This window comes from Podarcis melisellensis (genome assembly GCF_964234715.1).
Source record: "Podarcis melisellensis genome assembly, chromosome: 2".
NCBI classification, from domain to species: Eukaryota; Metazoa; Chordata; class Lepidosauria; order Squamata; family Lacertidae; genus Podarcis; species Podarcis melisellensis.
In genome coordinates this window covers 2,666,174-2,687,652 of record NC_138529.1, presented here as the reverse complement: position 1 = coordinate 2,687,652, position 21,479 = coordinate 2,666,174, and the positions used below count along the sequence as shown (strand labels likewise).

At 44.7% G+C, this 21,479-nt stretch overlaps 1 protein-coding gene across 4 annotated transcripts in view; it reads left to right on the top strand.

Annotated features, from left to right (window-relative positions):
* The window catches only part of OLFM2 (olfactomedin 2), a 186,579-nt gene that overhangs the window by 134,620 nt on the left and 30,480 nt on the right, over positions 1-21,479 (top strand). For 3 of the 4 annotated variants that reach the window (XM_081898148.1, XM_081898146.1, XM_081898149.1), the window contains exon 3: positions 8,623-8,781. In XM_081898148.1, the coding sequence (XP_081754274.1) occupies positions 8,623-8,781 (159 nt within the window). The remainder of the gene's footprint in view (positions 1-8,622; positions 8,782-21,479) is intronic. The other variant, XM_081898147.1, reaches the window with a different exon arrangement.

Genomic DNA, 21,479 nt, shown 5'->3' with positions numbered 1-21,479 from the left:
AGAAAGAAAGAAAGAAAGAAAGAAAGAAAGAAAGAAAGAAAGAAAGAAAGGAAGGAAGGAAGGAGGCTGGAAGCTGATTAAACTTTTATTACAACATGCTGCAAAATGCCTCTTAAATAGCTCCCTTCAGAGGCCCCAGCCATAGCCGTAAAGTACCAGTAGGGGCTATGTTAATAAATAAATAACCATTGAAAGAACACTACTTACAATCTAGTCTCTTTAAAGCCCCCAAAATAAAATTACTTTACTGTTTACGCTGGATGAAATTGAAAAAGCTGGGAAAGGGGAGGAAAGTGCCTGGTTTGGGTAAAGGAAGGTACACTGGAGTGATTTAGGGTGTTTGTGGTGGAATAAGGCAAATAATCGCTGGAAATAAGTTGAGAGAACGTGTCATTTTTGAATGCTGAATGTGCTGAGGGAGGCCTGTTCCTGGCAATGTTTACATAATTGCCCTAAATATGCTTTGCAACCCCAGCAGAGGGTGAGAGGGCTGGTATCCGAGTGTAATGGAATAAATGATGCTTAAGGTTGCAAGCCTTGCAAAGTAGCCAAAATCCACTCCAAATAGTAAGCCAAGAAATGAAGAGTTGACTCAGAAACAAGAGAGTCAGAGGAGAGAAGGAAAGGAGGTGATGAGGGTCAAAGGGATGTAGGGAGGCCCATTTAGGCATCTGTGGACACTTTCCCAAGTGGTACTAAGAAGCCCCTTTCCTTTCCTTCTTACATTTATTTCCTGTGCTTCTCCCATCATGGACCTCAAGTGGCATGGATGGGCAGTCTCCTGTCTCGGCACTGACCAGACTTAGAGCTGCTTAGCTTCAGTAAGGCCACTGTGATCCACTTTGCACTGAATACTAAGACAACCTATGCCTTGGTTTCAGCCCAGGCGTCATGGTAGCAGGTGGACCAAGAGAAGAAGCAGCACATTGCAGGTGCAATCTCCTTTCTGGGAATCTGCACACTTGGACATCCATGCTGAGCCATGGTTTGGCTTAGCGTTGCATGCAAACATAGACCATGTATCCCATGTCTTCTGGCCATGCCCAAGGGCATCGGGTGGGTATCCTTTTCCAGCTTAAGGACTGAATTCCTTTCTTATCAATCTTCCAGGGGCCACATGCCAGTGGTGTGTGGGACCAGAGGCACAAGCCCGCAGAACAATTACACTTTCCTTTGTACAGGAGTCTAGCTTCTAAACACACTTGGACGCCCCTCTCTACCCATGCAATGAGGCATTGTCAGGGTTCAAGGAGACATGCCAGCCCAGTGAAAATATTCAACGCAGATGTGAAGCAAGGCTGAGGAGGGTATGTGGCTGCGTAGGGGGCTGGCTTCAACAGAGTTCCAAGGGAGGAAGGCGCAAAGGGCCACATCTGTACCTTGAGATTCCCACTCCTCTTGCATTGAGACTGTTACTTCTGTCACTCTTTAACTTGGATCAGTGAAGGCTAGAGGAAAGAAGGTGGATTCAGCTGAATGTACATTCAAGACAATAGGCATTTTGTATATATATATGTGCCAACTGAAGCATGGTTTGTGAAAGCAAAAATGCAGAAGCACCAGGAGGAAGAAAGCAATTGCCACATGCAAATGCAATGTAAGCAAAGTGACACCTGCACCAAACGCCATGGAGGTAACCTACCATGCAGACGCAAGTTTGTATGATCCGTGCAAGACCAAAAGAAATCCCGCAGAGAGGGGGTATTTCTTTGTCACAACCGAGCTAATTTCTGTCTTGCATTTGGCATGTAAATTACTTGCACACAGGAATAGGGCCTCTGAACTGAATTGAGAGCAGATTCGTTTACTCATTTGGGGGTGGCAGAACTTGTGACTGTGCTGTTTGGGATGCAGTTCTTATTTGGGAGGCTCCAAGTTGAGTCCATGTTGAAGAAAGTCAGAAAGCACACTCAAGATCTCCAGTAATCTACTCTCATGAAGAACCCAGGGATGAGGGACTTGAGGCTCCCCAGATGTTGTTGGAGTCCAACTCCCATCAGCACCAGCCAGCTTAGCCAATGATCAGGGCTTATAGAAGTTGGAGTCCAACAACATCTGTAGGAAGAGGACTGCAGCTCAGTGGTAGACCATCTGCTTTGCTTTCAGAAGGCCCCATTTTGAATCCTTGGTATCTCATCTGAAACCTGGATTAATCCTTTGCCAGTCCTTGTTAAAATACTGAGCTAGGTGTATCAATGGTCTGACTCAGTAGAATGTTCATATGAAGGGCCACAGGTTCCCTATCCTTCCCTCCCCATGAGGACAAGTGGTATGAACACAACAACACTCTATATAACGGCCCTGCATTTAACTAAAATGTCAGAGAAGTCAAAATCTGGACTCCCATTAATGTTGTTTGCACACCCAAGAGTCTAGGGGCTAAATCACCCTATCATGTGGAAATCATTATTTAAACAATACAATAAGTACTATATGTTGATTCAGCCATTAATGCATGCAAGATATTTTGAGTTAAAGGAGAAAGAGCCTGAATATGATGTCTTAGAAGAGGCATAGGCAAACTCAGCCCTCCAGATGTTTTGGGACTACAACTCCCATTATCCCTAGCTAACAGGACTAGTGTTCAGGGATGATGGGAATTGTAGTCTCAAAACATCTGGAGGGCCAAGTTTGGATATGCCTGTCGTAGCACATGCCATAGGAAGTAACATGGGTGTGTGTGGAAGGAGCTATTAATAGAGACCCAGGCATAATCATTATATATTTGTACCCATGCATTACAAAAAGTAACCCTTACGGTAATTTCAGGGTGGTGTTTTTTGCTTTTTACATTAACTCAGTGTTGTTGACTTATGCATGGATGGAATTCAACATCACACAAATTTGATTGTTCCAACAATGCGAGCATTTCTGCTTGCCTTTCAGAATGATCTCCTCTCCTCCTGAGCAGTGTTCTGGGGGTTCTCCCACCCCAAGCCAATTTGGGGTGGGGTGGAGGGATGAGAGGAGAGGAGAGGGGGAAATGCCCCATTGCATTAGTGGGACTTGTGCTGGTTCCTGCTAGTGCAACTATTTAGCTGAATCCAACCCTAAACAACTATGACTTAAATGGGAACTCAGTTGCAATATCAGGCAGATAAAAGAGCCTTTACAAGCATAAGTACCTAAAGACAGCTTTGGAATACTTCCCTGAACTTGCAACTGTTTTGACAGTGTTCTACATAAATCTGGGCTCCAGACCTACAGTAGGTGTGTCTTCTGCCAGGAATTTCATCCGTGCCCACACTGCTGCAACTAACTCTGCTAGCTGTTTGTTCAGCTGGAACTGGTGCAGTTGGCTGACGCGCCAGCCGAGACACCACACACAGCCATTGAGCAAGCAAATTGCATTTGCAAAATATCTCCACGCAACGACTCTTAACCTGGGGCTATGGACATTGTGCTGCCGCGTGTGACGAGATGAGAAAGGAACTGATGCTTGGGAGGAATACAGTCCTGGGTTATTTGGGGATCAGAGGGGTTTGGGTTTCCTCCTTCACCTACGCCAGCAGGAGGTGAAAGAACCAAGGCATTCAAACATTTGAGTTGGTTTTGGAGTTGCAGAAGTGCATGCAGCAGATCACACTCCAAAATCTGCCAACCTATCAGAGGAGCTGGTTTCCTTTGGTGTTTTGGGCCAAGTCCCACAGATGAGATTATTCTCTGGTAATAGAAGCCAAACCCCTCCAAAAGCAACTTGGCAGGAGTCAGATATGGAGGTGTCTGATCTGACTTGCCATTTTGATGCCTCTTGTCCTTTGGCAGAACAGTGAGCACCTTTGGCAAATTCTCTAATGAAAGCAGCTGCGGAGTCTGGACATATTGTGGAATGGCAAGAGGGACTCCATCAGTTGTTGTTTGGGGAAGTGAATGGAGTAGTATTGATTTCGTACTTCATAGACCAGAAGGTCACAATGGAGCATGGAGATTACTTTGTTGTTTGTCGGAAGTTAAAATGCCAAACCTATTCAAGCTGGCATCTCCAAGATCACTTGATTACCTAGCCCCCATCTAGAGAAGATTAGTCACAGTTCAGTCCCATTCGAAAGCAACGAGACTTAGGTCAGTCACATAACTAATTTCCCCATTGATTACACTGAATGTGAACATGTCTTTCTTTAGATCAGGGGAGCTACTGAAATCATGTTGCTAGGAGAGCTCAGGCTGAGGATTGTGGAGATTCTTGCTAAACTGTGCTCTTTACAAAACAATATTTTGGGAGTTTGGGATCTGTATCTTCAGAGATAAGCTTGCCAAGATGGTGGGCAACACTGGATGCCAATGCGTAGGGTGCATATGTGCAAACAGGACTGAGAGTCAGGGCTTTAGGGGGTCTGCATCTCTCCTAGATCCAGAGGCATAAAACAGTTTAAATTCTTATATGCAGATACACAAAATTGATTCTGATCGCAGTCTGATCACATAAAATCCACATTGCTTACTTGTGGCTGCCCTCCCTGATAGTGGATCACAAAGTGATGGCCAGTTTCTTCTAAATGAATTTTTTTGCCTACTTTCAGTCTTCAGTGTTCTTCCTTGCACTGCCTCCCTCTGCTAGATTAATGAAGGCTTTTTAACACACACACACACACACACACACACACACACATACACCCCCCCACACACCTAATCACTTTCATCATGACAGGATCTTTTCCCCCTGTCACTAAGTAACCACTCAACCTTCTTTAGAGGAAGCTATAAAAGAGAATTGAGGTTAGCAATCCTATACTCACATTACCCAAGTGGGGAAGATGCAGCACCTCCACACTGGTGGAATGGCTCCTGCACCCTGTACATGCTCAGCCTGAGATGGGATGGGTAGCACAGAGGAAAATCCCCAATCAGCAGAGATAGCCACAGAAACGTAGTCAAAGCCCACCAATTGGGGTTTTTGCATGTGACAACACAGACATGAGATTGGAGCCAGTGGGACATGACCATAAGGACCCCCCCCCCAAGCACACCTGAATTGCACAACCCAGATTCCAATGCCTAAGTGCCCCTACTGCAGCCCCAGTGGCAAAGAAAGCTATAGCCCCTTTATGACACTCACAACCACCATTGTGTAGCAAAATACATGTAGGCGGTGCTTTTTTTCTATAAAAAAAATGTTACGGGGTACTCTCATTTTGACTCAAAAAAATTACCATTTTGTAGTTCAAATCTGGAAAAATAAATACAGTAAATGGACCAAAGTACAAAGTTTCAGAAAATGTTTAGGGGTATGCGTCCCCCTGCATCCCCCCCAGAAAAAAAGCACTGCATGTCGGGAAATGAGAAGCCACACAATGCAGACCTGCTGCATAGATTCTTTGGGCAGGAGACATACAGAAAGTACAAACAACCCAAGGAAAAACAATCTTTTGACAAGGGAGCAGGTCAGGCAACAAGGCAAACCACAGTTACACACTGACCACAGCAGCTCCCTGCATAGGACGTGGGGTTGGGAAGCAGCAGGCATGAATTTGAGCTCCACTAAGAGAAAGGAGTAGCATGACTCCACTTGCCTTTTGTATGACTAGTCATCTCGGAAGAAAAAGAGGGAGCTCCCAGGACTCGGTCACACCACTAACAGCATAGGGCAATTTTCTAACCACTCAGCCACAGTAACAGGCGGGAATCATACCCACCATGGGGCCTTTGCCTCTCCCCACCTGCAACACACACACGCCATGATGTGATGTTCTGAGTTTCCATCATCAGCCAATGATGGAGATCAGGGGAGGGGAGCGTGTGGCCCACCAGATGTTGCTGGATTCCAACTCCCAGGATGGCCAGTGGTCAGGGATGGTGGAAGCTGATATCCAGCTGGGATAACAAGTGATGTGATTGCTGATTTTATAGATTGTTGAAAGCACCAGAAAAGCACAAGAGAAAAATCTCTTTCTTGAGAGAGTGCAGACCCCATTGCTGCACACATCTGCCTTCCTAAGGGGGTTTGCCTACCTAAGAGGTAAAGGTACCCCTGCCCGTACGGGCCAGTCTTGACAGACTCTGGGGTTGTGCGCCCATCTCACTTAAGAGGCCAGGGGCCAGCGCTGTCCGGAGACACTTCCGGGTCACGTGGCCAGCGTGACAAAGCTGCATCTGGCGAGCCAGAGCTGCACACGGAAACGCCGTTTACCTTCCCGCTGGTAAGCGGTCCCTATTTATCTACTTGCACCCGGAGGTGCTTTCGAACTGCTAGGTTGGCAGGCGCTGGGACCGAGCAGCGGGAGCGCACCCCGCCGCAGGGATTCGAACCGCCGACCTTTCAGTTGGCAAGTCCTAGGCGCTGAGGCTTTAACCCACAGCGCCACCTGTGTCCCTTTTTTGTTCAAGCTTGCTTCCCCTCAACTAGGCTGACTCCATCTATCATCATCATCATCATCAATAACATTATTAATTACATTTATTACCAACCCTTCACCAGCAGATCCTAGAGCAGGTTACAAGAAAAGCTGGAAACAGTTGTGAAAAGAGTGGGGCCCTACACATCTCAGGTAAAGAGAGGTGTATTCATCTAGGGAGGAAGGAGGTTGCTTGGTTCACATTTTACCTCTGGGATGGGGAACCTGTGGTCCTCCAGAAGTTGGTAGGCTCCTCCGACTCCCATCAGCCCTAGCCAGGTTGGCCAATGGCCAGAGATGTTGGGAGATGTGGTCCAACCACAGCTGGAGGGCTTCAGGCTCCCCACCACTAATGGAGGGTACACTGATCTGGGTGGAACCCAGAACATGATATCAGGACAAAAGATGAACTAATGCACAGCTCCTGGTTTAGTGGTAGCCTCACACTTCAGGTGGTGGCTGGCTTGCTTTTGAGACCAGTGTGTTCCCCTTCCTCATCAGCAGACTCCAGAGGGACTGGTGAATGATACAACTCTATCAGATGTGAGTGTGTTGCCCCTCTCCTAAAAGCTACATACAGGATGGGATGAAGCTACATACAGAGAGGGCTCTTCCCCCCCCCCCCTGCATCGAGGGCAGCCTTACTCAGCCACCTCACTTTAAAAGATCAGCTTTGATAGCTTATTTCTCTTTCCTCTCTACCCCACCCCAACTCTAATAAGTATTCAACTCAGCCTGGTTACATTATCATTCATATTTCATGGGTGCAAAGCAGGGGAAAGAAGCTTGAATTCCAGCTGGTGCACCAGACTGCCGGTTCCAGCTCAAGTCCCAGAAGAGAAGACTCCACTGTATGTCTGCCGAACCAAGACTGTAAATCAATTGCCGTCTGTAATGTGACAGAGGTGCTCAGGAATACTTGGATGGAGGGACCTGGCTTGCATTTGCTTTTCATATTCACACATTCTGTCTGTTGATTGATGCTGGGGGATAGGGGCCTGTGCCCCTCCAAATGTTGCTGGACTCCAGCTCCCATCATCCTTGGCCACTGGCTATTCTGACTGGGGCTGATGGGAATTGGAGTCCAATAGGATTTGGAGGGTAGCAGGTCCCCTCATCCCTCATCTATATGCTGTATTGTTGACCTCATGGATGGAAACAGCAAGTTCCAGCAGAGGCACCTGAACATTTGCACCCCAAATTGCTTTTAAAAACATAGCAGCAACCTAAAATACAGAATATATGGGATGATTTCTTTTTAAGACCACAGGATTGTGGCCATAATATTTTAAAGTATGGAACTGAGGGAGAGACACAAGATTGGATATGATTGTAGTCATCTTCATTACAGCAGTTAATAAATAAGGACCAATTTTCTAAACACTTATTTTCTTGCTCATTTTGCTTAGATTTTAAAAAGTGTGCACACACGAAAACCTCATGAGTTTTGCATTCAAAGCAATCTCCCTAATTTTTGTCAGCCATTCTGACCTCTTTAGAGGCTCAGCTGAGGGAACACCTCTTAAATAAAACACAGAACCAAGAGAATTACAGCAAGCAACAGCAGATCCAGTTAGGGACCCAGTTTATTAACTATTGTAATAGGTCAGCCTTGCCAACCAGTTGCTCAACAGACTGCCCAGAGGCAAATCAGAAGAAAGCTTATGTTGTAGTTCAAACAAAGAGTCCTAAAACCTCAAACATTCTTCTACATACATCAAGCAAAGTTACAGGTCATGGGATGATAAACATGTATGGCTCCATACTGCTATCTGCTCCCCCACAATTACCTTGGGGTGCCCCAGGTGCCACTTTATCAGTGTTTCCTTAGCAACCAGACCTTTGATGGGGTTGTTGACATTTCTGCCTCTCACTTCTCTTCTTCCCTGAGCTATCTCAGGAAGCTTCAAGGAGATGTTTGGATTTACACCCTGATACTAACTAGAACATCTTTAATGACCATTTGTGCCACTTTCAGGGTTAGATGAGGTTTCTTCTTTATAGCCTAGAGAGCACAGGGGTTTTAAAATGTTATAAAATGTCAGTGATGCATTCTATCTTTCTAAAGGTTAAGTACCATTAATATTTGAAACATAATGGAATCAAAATATCTACCCCGGGTTTCTGATTCTTATGTCAGGGATACCTTCAAGAAGAAGACCCACTCCCTGGTTGCCTTCACCACCACAAGCTCCTCCATCTATCTACCGTAATCCCATGTATAATACTCTGCAATCTGACCATCCTTTAGGTGGTGTGTCTTAAGTTTCTTTTCCTTTTTTTCATTGAGCAGGTGCAAAACATCTCCCAGTCCATGGAGGTGCTGGACCTTCGGACCTACCGGGACCTGCAGTATGTGCGCAATACTGAGTCGCTAATAAAGGGGCTGGACTCCAGGCTGAAAGTGGCCACAGAGAGTCAGAAAAATCTGAATGCCAAAAGTTTCCAGGTAACTCTTCTGCTTGGCCAAGTCCTTCCTGATCTACATAGTTACTATCTCTGGAGGGACGTTGTTTGTGGACTGGTTTTCTGATGCTGGTGGGTTCCTAGAGTATTATTTTAATTGCTAATGTTGCTGTTTGAAAGCCAGTTGAGAATGAGAAGGTGTTGGGTGGTGTTTATCACATATGCCTGATGGAAGCAGGTGTGGCCCTTCAGAAGTTGTTGGACTACAGCTCCCATCATCCCTTACCATTGGCCATGCTGGCTGAGGCTGATGGGGGTTGGAGTCAAAGAACATTGAGAGGGATGCAATTTTCCCATTGGGGAAGAATAAAATAACAAAGAGGAATAAATTCAGCTTGCAGCCTTCAACTTCCAGCCTTCCCTGTTTAGTTAGACTGGTAAAGGTAAAGGTAAAGGTAAAGGGACCCCTGACCATTGGGTCCAGTCATGGCCGACTCTGGGGTTGCGGCGCTCATCTCGCTTTATTGGCTGAGGGAGCCGGCGTACAGCTTCCGGGTCATGTGGCCAGCATGACTAAGCTGCTTCTGGCGAAACCAGAGCAGTGCAAGGAAACGACGTTTACCTTCCCGCCAGAGCAGTACCTATTTATCTACTTGCACTTTGACGTGCTTTCGAACTGCTAGGTGGGCAGGAGCAGGGACCGAGCAATGGGAGCTCACCCCGTCGCAGGGATTCGAACCGCCAGTCTTCTGATCGGCAAGCCCTAGGCTCTGTGGTTTAGACCACAGCGCCACCCGCGTCGCAGTTAGATTGGTACTAAGCATCAAAAAATTAAAAAAATTAAAAAATGTACATTATGTATTCCCCTCTCCATTGTAGTTTAGGAGAGGAAGGATTTTGAGTAGGAAAGCAGGTGGAAGAAGGATTAAACACACCTTTTAATCATAGAATCATAGAGTTGGAAGAGACCACAAGGGCCATCGAGTCCAACCCCCTGCCAAGCAGGAAACACCATCAGAGCACTCCTGAAATATGGTTGTCAAGCCTCTGCTTAAAGACCCCCAAAGAAGGAGACTCCACCACACTCCTTGGCAGCAAATTCCACTGTCGAACAGCTCATACTGTCAGGAAGATGTTCCTAATAGTAGTAGTAGTAGTAGTAGTAGTAATAGTAGTAGTAGTAGTAATAATAATAATAATAATAATAATAATAATAATAATAATAATAATAATTTATTTGTACCCCGCCCATCTGGCTGGGTTTCCCCAGCCACTCTGGGTGGCTTCCAACAAAGATTAAAAATACATAAAAATGTCACACATTAAAAACTTCCCTGAACAGGGCTGCCTTCAGATCATAGAATCATAGAATCATAGAGTTGGAAGAGACCACAAGGGCCATCGAGTCCAACCCCCTGCCAAGCAGGAAACACCATCAGAGCACTCCTGACATATGGTTGTCAAGCCTCTGCTTAAAGACCTCCAAAGAAGGAGACTCCACCACACTCCTTGGCAGCAAATTCCACTGTCAAACAGCTCTTACTGTCAGGAAGTTCTTCCTAATGTTTAGGTGGAATCTTCTTTCTTGTAGTTTGGAACCATTGCTCCATGACCGCTTCTCTGGAGCAGCAGAAAACAACCTTTCTCCCTCCTCTATGTGACATCCTTTTATATATTTGAACATGGCTATCATATCACCCCTTAACCTCCTCTTCTCCAGGCTAAACATGCCCAGCTCCCTTAGCCGTTCCTCATAGGGCATCGTTTCCAGGTCTTTGACCATTTTGGTTGCCCTCCTTTGGACACGTTCCAGTTTGTCAGTGTCCTTCTTGAACTGTGGTGCCCAGAACTGGACACAGTACTCCAGGTGAGGTCTGACCAGAGCAGAATACAGTGGAACTATTACTTCCCTTGATCTAGATGCTATGCTCCTATTGATGCAGCCCAGAATTGCATTGGCTTTTTTAGCTGCTGCGTCACACTGTCAAGTTTGTGGTCAACCAAGACTCCTAGATCCTTTTCACATGTACTGCTATCAAGCCAGGTGTCACCCATCTTGTATTTGTGAAGAAGATTTATTGCTCAGATAAGCCTTGGAGTCCAGCCCGCTTTGGCTGCGCAGCTACCAGCCAGGCCTCCGGACTTCAAAGGCCACATTCCAAAGGCTCTGAGCAAACGCAGAGATGAGCAGCAGTACAAGAAAGCTGCAAACTCAAGTTCGTTCTTCAGTGTGCTTAAATAAAGTCCACTCAGGATCTTAGCAGCTAAAAGTAGTTTTTATTTACAGCAGACTATCCATTATCTATCACAGCGAACAGCATTGTGAAAACACGTCCTCTCTCCTCAAAAGCTAAAGTAGAGGGAAGAACAAAGGCTGGAGGCACTCGGAAATGACGCATAATCTCCCCCCTCCCAAATTGTAGGCAGGGCGTACACTCTGAGCTGTTTAACCCTGTAAGCTCAGGTTCTCCTCACAATTTGTGCCTCTCATTTTTTTTGCCCAAGTGCAATACTTAACATTTCTCCCTGTTAAAATTCATCTTGTTTGTTTTGGCCCAGTTCTCTAATCTGTCAAGATCGTTTTGAAGTGTGATCCTGTCCTCTGGGGTGTTGGCCACCCCTCCCAGTTTGGTGTCATCTGCAAATTTGATCAGGATGCCCTTGAGTCCATCATCCAAGTCGTTGATAAAGATGTTGAATGAGACCGGGCCCAAGACAGAACCCTGTGGCACCCCACTAGTCACTCTTCTCCAGGATGAAGAGGAACCATTGATGAGCACCCTTTGGGTTCGGTCAGTCAGCCAGTTACAAATCCACTGAGTGGTAGCATAGTCAAGACCACATTTTACCAGCTTCTTTATAAGAATATCATGGGGCACCTTGTCAAATGCCTTGCTGAAAGCAATGTAGGCTACATCCACTGCGTTCCCTTCATCTACCAGGCTTGTAATTCTGTCAAAAAACGAGATCAGGTTAGTCTGACATGACTTATTTTTCAGAAATCCATGCTGACTATTGGTGATCACAGCATTCCTTTCTAGGTGCTCACAGACTGTTTGCTTAATGATCTGCTCCAGAATCTTCCCTGGCATTGATGTCAGACTGACTGGGCGGTAATTATTTGGGTCCTCTCTTTCCCCCTTTTTGAAAATAGGGACAACATTTGCCCTCCTCCAGTCTGCCGGGACTTCGCCTGTTCTCCAGGAATTCTCATAGATGACTGCCAGTGGTTCTGAGATCACATCTGCCAGTTCTTGGATTCAGTTCATCTGGCCCTGGAGACTTGAATACATCTAGACTAGCCAAGTATTCTTGTACTATCTCCTTAGTTATTCTGGGCTGTGTTTCCTCTGCTGAATCATTTGCTCCAAATTCTTCAGGTCGGGCTTTGTTTTCTTTATCGGAGAAGACTGAGGCAAAGAAGGCATTGAGGAGTTCAGCCCTTTCTGTGTCCCCTGTTTGCATTTCACCATCTTCTCCTCTGGGTGACCCCACTGTTTCTTTGTTCTTCCTTTTGCTACGAACATACCCATAAAAGCCTTTTTTGTTGCTTTTAACCTCTCTAGCAAGCCTTAGTTCATTCTGTGCTTTAGCTTTTCTGACTTTCTGTCTACACGTGCTGGCTATTTGTTTGAATTCCTCTTTGGTGGTTTCCCCCCTTTTCCATTTTTTGTACACATCCTTTTTAAATCTTAACTCAGTTAAAAGTTCTTTAGATAGCCACCCTGGCTTCTTTAGGCACCTTCCATGTTTCCGTCTCATTGGTATTGCCTGAAGTTGTGCTTTTACTATCTCCCTCTTAACAAACTCCCAGCCATCATGAACTCCCTTTCCTTTTAGTATTACTGTCCATGGGATCTCACCCAGCACTTCCCTAAGTTTTATGAAGTCGGCTTTCTTAAAGTCAAGAAATTGAGTCCTAGTATGCTTGGCTGCTCCTTTCCACTGTATAGTAAACTTCAGAAGAGCATGATTACTCGCGCCTAATGATCCTTCCACTTCTACCCCACTAAACAGGTCATCAACATTGGTTAGGACCAGATCTAAAATGACTGTTCCTCTTGTTGCTTCTCCCACTTTCTGGACAATGAAGTTGTCTGCAAGGCCAGTGAGGAATTTGTTTGACCTTATGCTCTTGGCTGAGTTTGACATCCAACAAATATCCGGGTAATTGAAGTCCCCCCATTACTACTATCTCCCTTCCTTTTGCATGCTTGGCCATCTGTTTCAGGAAGGCATCATCTATGTCCTCCGTTTGGCTTGGGGATCTATAGTAAACTCCCACAATGAGGTCACCGTTATTCTTCTCTCCCTTAATTTTGACCCAAATGCTCTCACTTTGGCTTTGAGGTTCTAAATCTTGGATCTCTTCACAGGTATACACATCCCTGACATATAACACCACTCCTCCTCCTTTCTCGTCTGGTCTGTTTCTCTGAAATAGATTGTACCCGTCTTCTAAATGTCAGTCTCACAGCCAACTGAGGCTACTCCATTGCATGCTTTGCATGCATTGAAATTTGCACTTCTCCAAATATTTGCCATGCAATTCTCCGAACATAAATGCATATCTATGCATACCAGTGCATATAATCATGAAAATAGCACAAAATATGCTTTATATTACAGTGTAGCCAAAGGAAAGAGGCAGGAGCTGTGCAGCCTTGAGCTTGACAGCTGCAGCAGCCAAGGCATTGATTAAATATCAGAGCAGCAGCCAACAGCTTGGTTAGTTTTAGTCACAGTGTGTAGGCAGTGGGGCCCCAGGGGCTGCTGGTAACCCAGCCAATGGATCAGGAATACAGCCCAGGCACCCCTGCTGGGAAATCAGGGGACAGTGAGAAGAAATATGGCAAAAGAGGGAGGGGCAAACTGGGCATGGTTCCTACTCAGCAGCTGCTGGAGAGTGAGGTGGCAGTTTGGGGGAATGACCAAGTGCTGCACAAATTGGTCATAATAAAGTGATTGATTAAAAGAGAATGAAGAGGGCAGAAATGGAGTGGTGATTTCTATCAAAGCACTGATGGAAAATAGCCCGGCCCCATCTCTTTTGGGAAGAAGCAGAAATAGAGTGACTTATCCAAAATGGAAAAGAAAAACACCTCTCAATGCATAGATAGATAAAAATAAAAAATGAAGCTCCGCCCCTGGATGGCCAGTGGCTCTTTTGGGGTCCCGTTGCCACATGCATACACTTAGTCAAGGAATACAAGCTCAGCAAACACCGTGCCAAAGTATTTGACCGATTATCAAAAGTATTCCAGGATTTGAGTTTTCCTTGATGTGCAACAATAAAAGAAATGCAAGAGATGCAATGAATGAGCCAGCCACAAACAAACCACCCTGTCTTTAGAACATCCTCAGCAGAGATGGGTACGGACTGTGTTTTGAAAGTTGCTGTGAAGGGAAGGCTATCTGGGACTTTGGGGAAATGGTAAAAATCACCATTACAATGTGGAGAATAGTATAGGTGCATTTTGACTCATCTTGTGTCTTACAAATGTTAGAAACGTATTGTTTAAGTAAAGGTTGAGGATCATGGTTCATGCCTAAGAACCACACCTTTGGTTAATCTAGTCTAGCATTACAGATTATGACTCTCAACTGCTTTCTTTGGTCTCAGGCATGAGCCTTTCCCATAATCTACTACCTGACAGCAAGGATTGAAAATGGGGCCTTCTGATGCAAAAGCATGTGCTCTGTTGGGCCACAGCTCCAATCACCCCTGTCCATTGGCCATGCCGACTGGAGTTGATTGGAGCTGGAGTCCAACAACATTTGAAGGGCAACAGGTTGGGGAAAACTGCCATAGGCTATCCCTCTAGGACTCCAGACTGTCTGTGCCAGTTTCCGTGGTAAGGTTTGTATTGTGGCTGGTAAGGTTCATATTGAACTGTCAAGTGTGACATCATCAGATAAACCTTACATAACATAAATATTTAAAAGAAACTTGTGCCTTGCATAGAGGCAGCTGGGAAGTTAATATGTTCAGATGCATATGTTCCATAACGCCTCTTTCTTTGGGCTGATGATGAGGCTGCACCTTCAGCCACATCCTGAGAAGGGTAACAGCCATGCTGGCCACAGTTATTTGAGCACTTCAGCACCATGGACAGCAGACCTCTGGGAAAGCTGACCGTAAAAAGGCTACAAGTTGTCCAGTGAGGCCAAGCTATAAAGGCAGCTGTCTCAGCAAATGAAACTGATCTGTAGAAAATGTAACTTGAAAAAAAAGAGACATTGCACATACTTTTGTAAACCAAGAAATCTTCAATAAAAAAGACATTAAAAATAAATAATAAAACGGAAGTTGAGGCAAGGTATGCCGGTGCAGCAAATCAGCCAACCAATTTTCATTTTCTTCCCCAAGGATACTCAATGTCAGTGGCAAAGAAATAGAGCACTTTACAATGCAATTCTTTGCACATCTACTAAGAAGCAAATCCCATTGAGCTGAATGGGACTCACTCCCAAAAGAATTTCCTATGCAGTCTTATGGCAGCCTTATTGAACAAGTCCGTGTCTATTGTGTCTCATGGCTGATGCTTAGCAAGCCATAGGACTACTCTGTGTATTATACAGAGAAAAACCCACATTCACCATTGATTGCAAGCTCAAGGGAGAATGGTAGCCAGTCACTGTTCTCCGATTAGCATACCTTGATTGTTTGCAGACATGCATTTGCCATGTTTGCACATTACACATTTAATTAGTCACACTTCATTGATTAGTCACACTTCTTTGAAGTCTCTCAGCCCCACTCACCTCACAGAGTGTTTGTTGTGGGGGAGGAAGGGAAAGGAGAATGTTAGCCTCTTTGAGACTCCTTTGGGTAGTGATAAAGTGGGATATCAAATCCAAACAACAACAACTCCTCCTCCTCCTCCTCCTCCTCCTCCTCCTCCTCCTCCTCCTCCTCTTCTTCTTCTTCTTCTTCTTCTTCTTCTTCTTCTTCTTCTTCTTCTTCTTCAAATGCCCACCTGAAAGATGTGAAGTGGTTGAATAACACCAGAAGTGGTTACTGACTGTTTCTGGGTCTTTTAGAAGCAACTAGCATTTTTCCTTGGCGGCAGCAATTTCATGTTGGCCTTTCCCCAGAGTCAGGGCATATGCTGCAGAAGGTGAGCCAGGGAACTGATTGCTTTGCCTTGGAGCTGGTTGCTCTTGGTACTCTCTGTTCGCAGACGTAACTCATGAATCAGCCAGAGGAGTATCACATTTGCAATTAAAAAACCAAGCAAATCAACAAGCCCCCTTTGCCTCCCTCCAGGCACCTGTGAGGAGGAATCGGTGCTGCTGATAAATGAGCCAAGGCCATCCATATTCTGGGCCCTTTGCCATTCAATTACCTTTCCTGGTAATTTTTCAACCCCAGCCAGAGTGATTAGAGACATTTTGCTGAGAATAATGGGCCTCTGGTGTGTGTGCATGGTTGAGAGTGCAGCAGTGAGCCAGAGAATGCCATGCCATCCCAGAGACAGCTGGGATGGGGGTGGCCCCTTGGAAGGTCTCTTGATTAGACAGCTGGCCTGCTAGGGTCTATGATTCCCTTCTAGATCCATTGCCAACATTTGATAGGTCCAGTGGGCCACCTTGATGAAGCCGAGCTCCGTGGGGGGAAATGTACCAGTTTCTTGGGTCCCAGAGCTTGGAGCCCATCATGTTTATAAAGATAGTGGCTTTGGTTCTCTGAACAAAGTCACCTCAAGAGAGGAGACCTGGTCAGCAAGAGTGTCTTCTGACCTTTCTCCAGTTCCTCAACTGGTTTTTCAGTGCCTGATTGATGCCCAGCTCAGCCTTTTGGTTGGCCTCTAAACCTATATAAACTCCTTTTGCCAGCTCAGCCTGCACTGAAGTTCTAGCTTCTGCTGCTTCAGTGACTCATGATCTTTTACTTCAGGGTCATTACTTCAGGGTCATCCTTTCTACATAGACATCATTAACCTACTCTCTCTGCTGCTTTCACTTTCTATCCACCCTTGCCTGGGTTATCTTCCTATCCTTGGGAACATAGGGAGCCAGCTTATACTGAGCCATGCCATTCATTCATTTAGCTCAGTGTTGACTACACTGGCTAGTAGTGGCTCTCCGGGATTTCTGGTAAGGTTCTCTCCCAACTCTCTCCCAGGATGCTGGGGATTGAACCTGGGACCTTTTACATGCACAGCAGGTGCTATACCCATTGAGCTACAGGCTTTCCCCTTGAGCCTGAGTGCTACTTCACCAAGTGTTGGCTCCAGTTTTGGTGGGGGAACTGGTCAAGATGCCCTTTGTTTGTCCTTTCCCCCTAGGTCTGATTTGCACTTCCAACTATGTAGAAGGAGAGGGCAAGGCTGCTGCTCTCTCTCCTTGGTCTACAGACTCCTGATACTGGGTGTGATGGTCTTTGGCTTAAGAAAAAGAGGATCAGTCTGTTGAAGGCCAACATTCATGATAGCCTATTGGACCCATCATGCTCCAAGGCAAGATGTCTGCAAACAGGGGATGAACAAGAAGGAAAGGCCATAACTGCTTTGGAGCCTCCCAACCTTTTGGTTAGTCATAGTTGGGAACAGGATCCTAGATGAGTAGACCTTTGGAAAGGCTATAGCTCAGTGGTACAACATCTGCTTTGCATGCAGAAAGTCCTGGGTACAATTCGGCTGCTCCAGGTAGAGCTGGGAGAGATCCCTGTCTGAAATTTGAGAGCTGTTGCTGGTCATTGTACACAGTACTAGGCTAGATGGAATAAGAGTTTGACGCTGTCTAAGCTGGCAGCTTCCTGTGCTCTTCAGCAGTGCAGGGCTTACGTTCTTGATGATACTTGGTACTCTCATTATCTTTGCCCCTTCTTTCTTTCTTTCTTTCTTTCTTTCTTTCTTTCTTTCTTTCTTTCTTTCTTTCTTTCTTTCTTTCCCAGGTGCCTGGGAAAACATATTCCACTTGGATAGCCAGATATGGAGCCAGGCCTTTCAAAATAAGACTCTATTCCCACCTACCACACACACACACACACACACACACACACACAGAGTGAAAAGCACTGTATATTTTTGCATGACTTTTTCACCCCAAGGTCACTTCTCATCACTATGCCCTGGGGCACAGCTAACACTCCAGTTTTGTTGGCACATGCAACACATCCCTCTCCCCAACCCCCGCCACTCCATTAACATCTCAGTTCTCTGAACTCAGAAGGTTTTTTAAATTGTTTTGTGATATATTTACCTAAGAATCATATTTACTCAGTGCTCAAAGTGGAGTGGGGCAGTGGACCTAGTGCCCACCCCACAACTGGATTATTATCTTTTAATGCAACAAATAACTTATAGCCATGGCTTGAGCTAGATAATTCATATCTGCTTAGCAAAAGAGGAAGCAATAACCAAAATGTGAGGTTGCCCACACCTTTGCTCTTGCAATCCATCCACTTGCATGCCATATTTTCACACCCCATTCTGTTCACACACCTAAAGGTATAAATATTGTTCTTAGCTCAAACATTTCCATTTCCACCCTATCTCTTAGGGACACAAAAACTGCCTTACACCAAGTTAGGCAATTGGTCACCTAGTTCAATACAGTTGACACTGACTACCAGCAGGTCTCCATCTTTGAAAGCAAGAGTCCTTCACAACCCTACTTGGATACACCAGGGATTGATCCTGACACCATTTGCCTTTGGAGGATGGCCCTTTTCACCTCTGATAATTTCTACATGATTTGCCTTCCTCTTTATAGAATTTGCTTTACTTTTAATTTAGCTTTCTTGCTTCAGAGAACTGGATTTCTCCCCCTTTTTTGTTCACCCTAATTTATTTGCTCTTTAACTCCCATTATTGTCTTTGTTTAGTGTTGATCTTTTTGTTCCACAATTCTTCTTGGAAACTGAGGCCAGCTATCCCTTCCCTAGGCATTGCCAGTAAACACTGACTTCCTTCCACTGGATGTGCCCAAACCCAGCCTCCGCCCCTTGCCCCCTGCATAGCAATGCTAGCCTGGCATTGTCAGTCTAATTAGAATGGATGGAGCCTTTCTGACCTGCCAACATACTGGGTCATGGCTGCCATTTGCCACTGAGACTGCAGGAATGACCTCTGACCCAAGCTGATTATAAGTGGAGCAGTTTCTGGCAGGTTGAGGTGGAGATGCAGCCATTGGGCAGATGTTCCACAGTATCAAGCCGTTAGGATTCTAATTAGCTCTTGTGTACAAACAAGCATTTAACAGGACACTTTAAGTCAAGGGGGCAAGATGGAAGCCTCTGAGGTTGAGATAACAACCTACACAATGATACTATTCAAAGAGGTTTTATAACCCCGACAGTAAGAGCTGTTTGACAGTGGAACAGACTCCCTTGGGAGGTTGTAGACTTTCCTTCATTGGAGGTTTTTAGCAGAGGTTGGTCTGTCATGGGTGCTTCAGTTGAGATTCCTGCATTGCAGGGGGTTGGACTAGAGGACCCTCGGGGTCCCTTCCAACTCTTCCATAGAATGATTCTATGTTTCTATCCTGGCTATGTCACTCTTCCACATTGGCACAAGCATAAAGCAGTGGAAGACGTTTCCATTTTCAGTATTAAAAGCAGATTCATTCCACGTAAACATGGAAGTGGAAGAATCATGCCAAATGGTCCACCTTAAAGTATAGTGAGTACTTGAAAGATACCCACACATAATTTTTATCATTCCCTCCAAAAAAGTTCTGCCTTTTTGAATTGGAAAAATATTTATTAGGGAGCATAATGAGGTATGATACTTGTTAGATCATAACATAAACCTAACTTGTACACTTATATATACAGTCATACCTCGTGTTGCATCCACTTCATGTTGCGTCTTTTCGCGTTACGTCCCACGACAACCCAGAAGTACTAGAATGGGTTACTTCCGGGTTTCGCCACTCGCGCATGTGCAAAATCACCAAATTGCGCCGTGCGCCTGTGCAAACACAGCACTTTGAGTTGCGGGCATTTCACATTACGGACAGGCCTCCAGAACAGATCCCGTCCGTAACACGAGGTACCACTGTAATTGGTTAGCATTACAAAAATTAATTTTTAAAAGGCACCCAGTTCTTAATAGATGACGCCACTATTATTATTATTATTATGTCATCAGGATACAGTGGTACCTTGGGTTACATACGCTTCAGGTTACATACGCTTCAGGTTACAGACTCCACTGACCCAGAAATAGTACCTCAGGTTAAGAACTTTGCTTCAGGATGAGAACAGAAATTGTGCAGTGGTGGCGCAGCAGCAGCAGGAGGCCCCATTAGCTAAAGTGGTGCTTCAGGTTAAGAACAGTTTCAGGTTAAGAACAGACCTCCAGAACAAATTAAGTACTTAACCCGAGGTACCACTGTATGTTCCTACCTTTTTCTACAGCAATTCTTGTTCTTTTTTAAAAAAAAATTCATTGGTTTTATATAATTTTATACATTTCAGCTTTAACCATTTCAAAACATTAAAATAAAAGGTTCTTTTAAACAATGGGTAGGTAGGCAAACTAAGGCCCAGGGGCCAGATGCGGCCCAATCACCTTCTCAATCCGGCCCGCGGATGGTCCGGGAATTAGTGTGTTTTTACATGAGTAGAATGTGTCCTTTTATTTAAAATGCATCTCTGGGTTATTTGTGGGGCATAAGAATTCTTTCTTTTTTTCAGAATATAGTCCGCCCCCCCCCCAAGGTCTGAGGGACAGTGGACCGGCCCCCTATGAAAAAGTTTGATGACCCCTGTTTTAAACCTTCAGACTTCCCTCCCTCCATGGGTTCCATATTCAATGAAAAAATATTCTTTTTTCTTTTCCTGCTTCTTTTACCGTTATCTATCTGTTATATATCCATAGTTACCAAAGTTCATTTCACATTACAAGCGTCATTGTATCCCTGCCAATGATTTTAACCATTTAGAGTCTTTTAGGGATATTAAAAATTTTCTCCAGTCTTTTGGAATACATGACCTTCCTGGTTTCTGATCTTTCCCTCCTGTCTCGCCATCTCTGCATACTCCATCAACTTAGTCTGCCATTCTTCCCTGGATGGCACTCCTCCCTCCTTCCATCTCTGGGCTAGAAGCATTCTTGCTGCTGTCGTTGCATACATAAAAAGTCTTTTGTCTTCTCTTCTCCTATTACACCTAACAAAAAGGCTTCTGGTTTTTTTAACAAATGTTTTCTTAAACATTTTGTTTAACTCATTATATATCATTTCCCAGAAAGCTATTACCACTCCGCAAGACCACCACATATGGTAGAAGGTACCCTCTTTCCCTTTACATTTCCAACACAGATTTGAACTGGTTCTATACATTTTTGCAATTTTACTCAGTGTTAGATAGCAATGGTACATCATTTTCATATAGCTTTCCTTCAATGAACAGCATGCAGTAAATTTTAAATCCTCTTTCCGTAACTTTTCCCATAATGAAAATTGGATATTATTATGTCCAAATTCTCTTGCCCAGTGAATCATCACTGCCTTAACATCTTCGTCTTTTGTTTACTATTCTAAAAGTAATTTGTAAATTTTTGAAAGTACTTTCAGGTTATTTTCCAACAGATCTCTCTGTAACAAAACCTTTTTCTTATCAACTTTAAAAACGTTGTTTAATTGATGGTACTGTAACCAATCTGTTAGTTATCTCTTATGTCTTCATTTTTTTTCAGTTTTAGTTCGTCTTCTGCTTCTCTTAACAAATCTTTATAGGTGGCCCCCTCCCCTATCATCTTCAATTTTTTAACCGAAATGGCTTCCAAT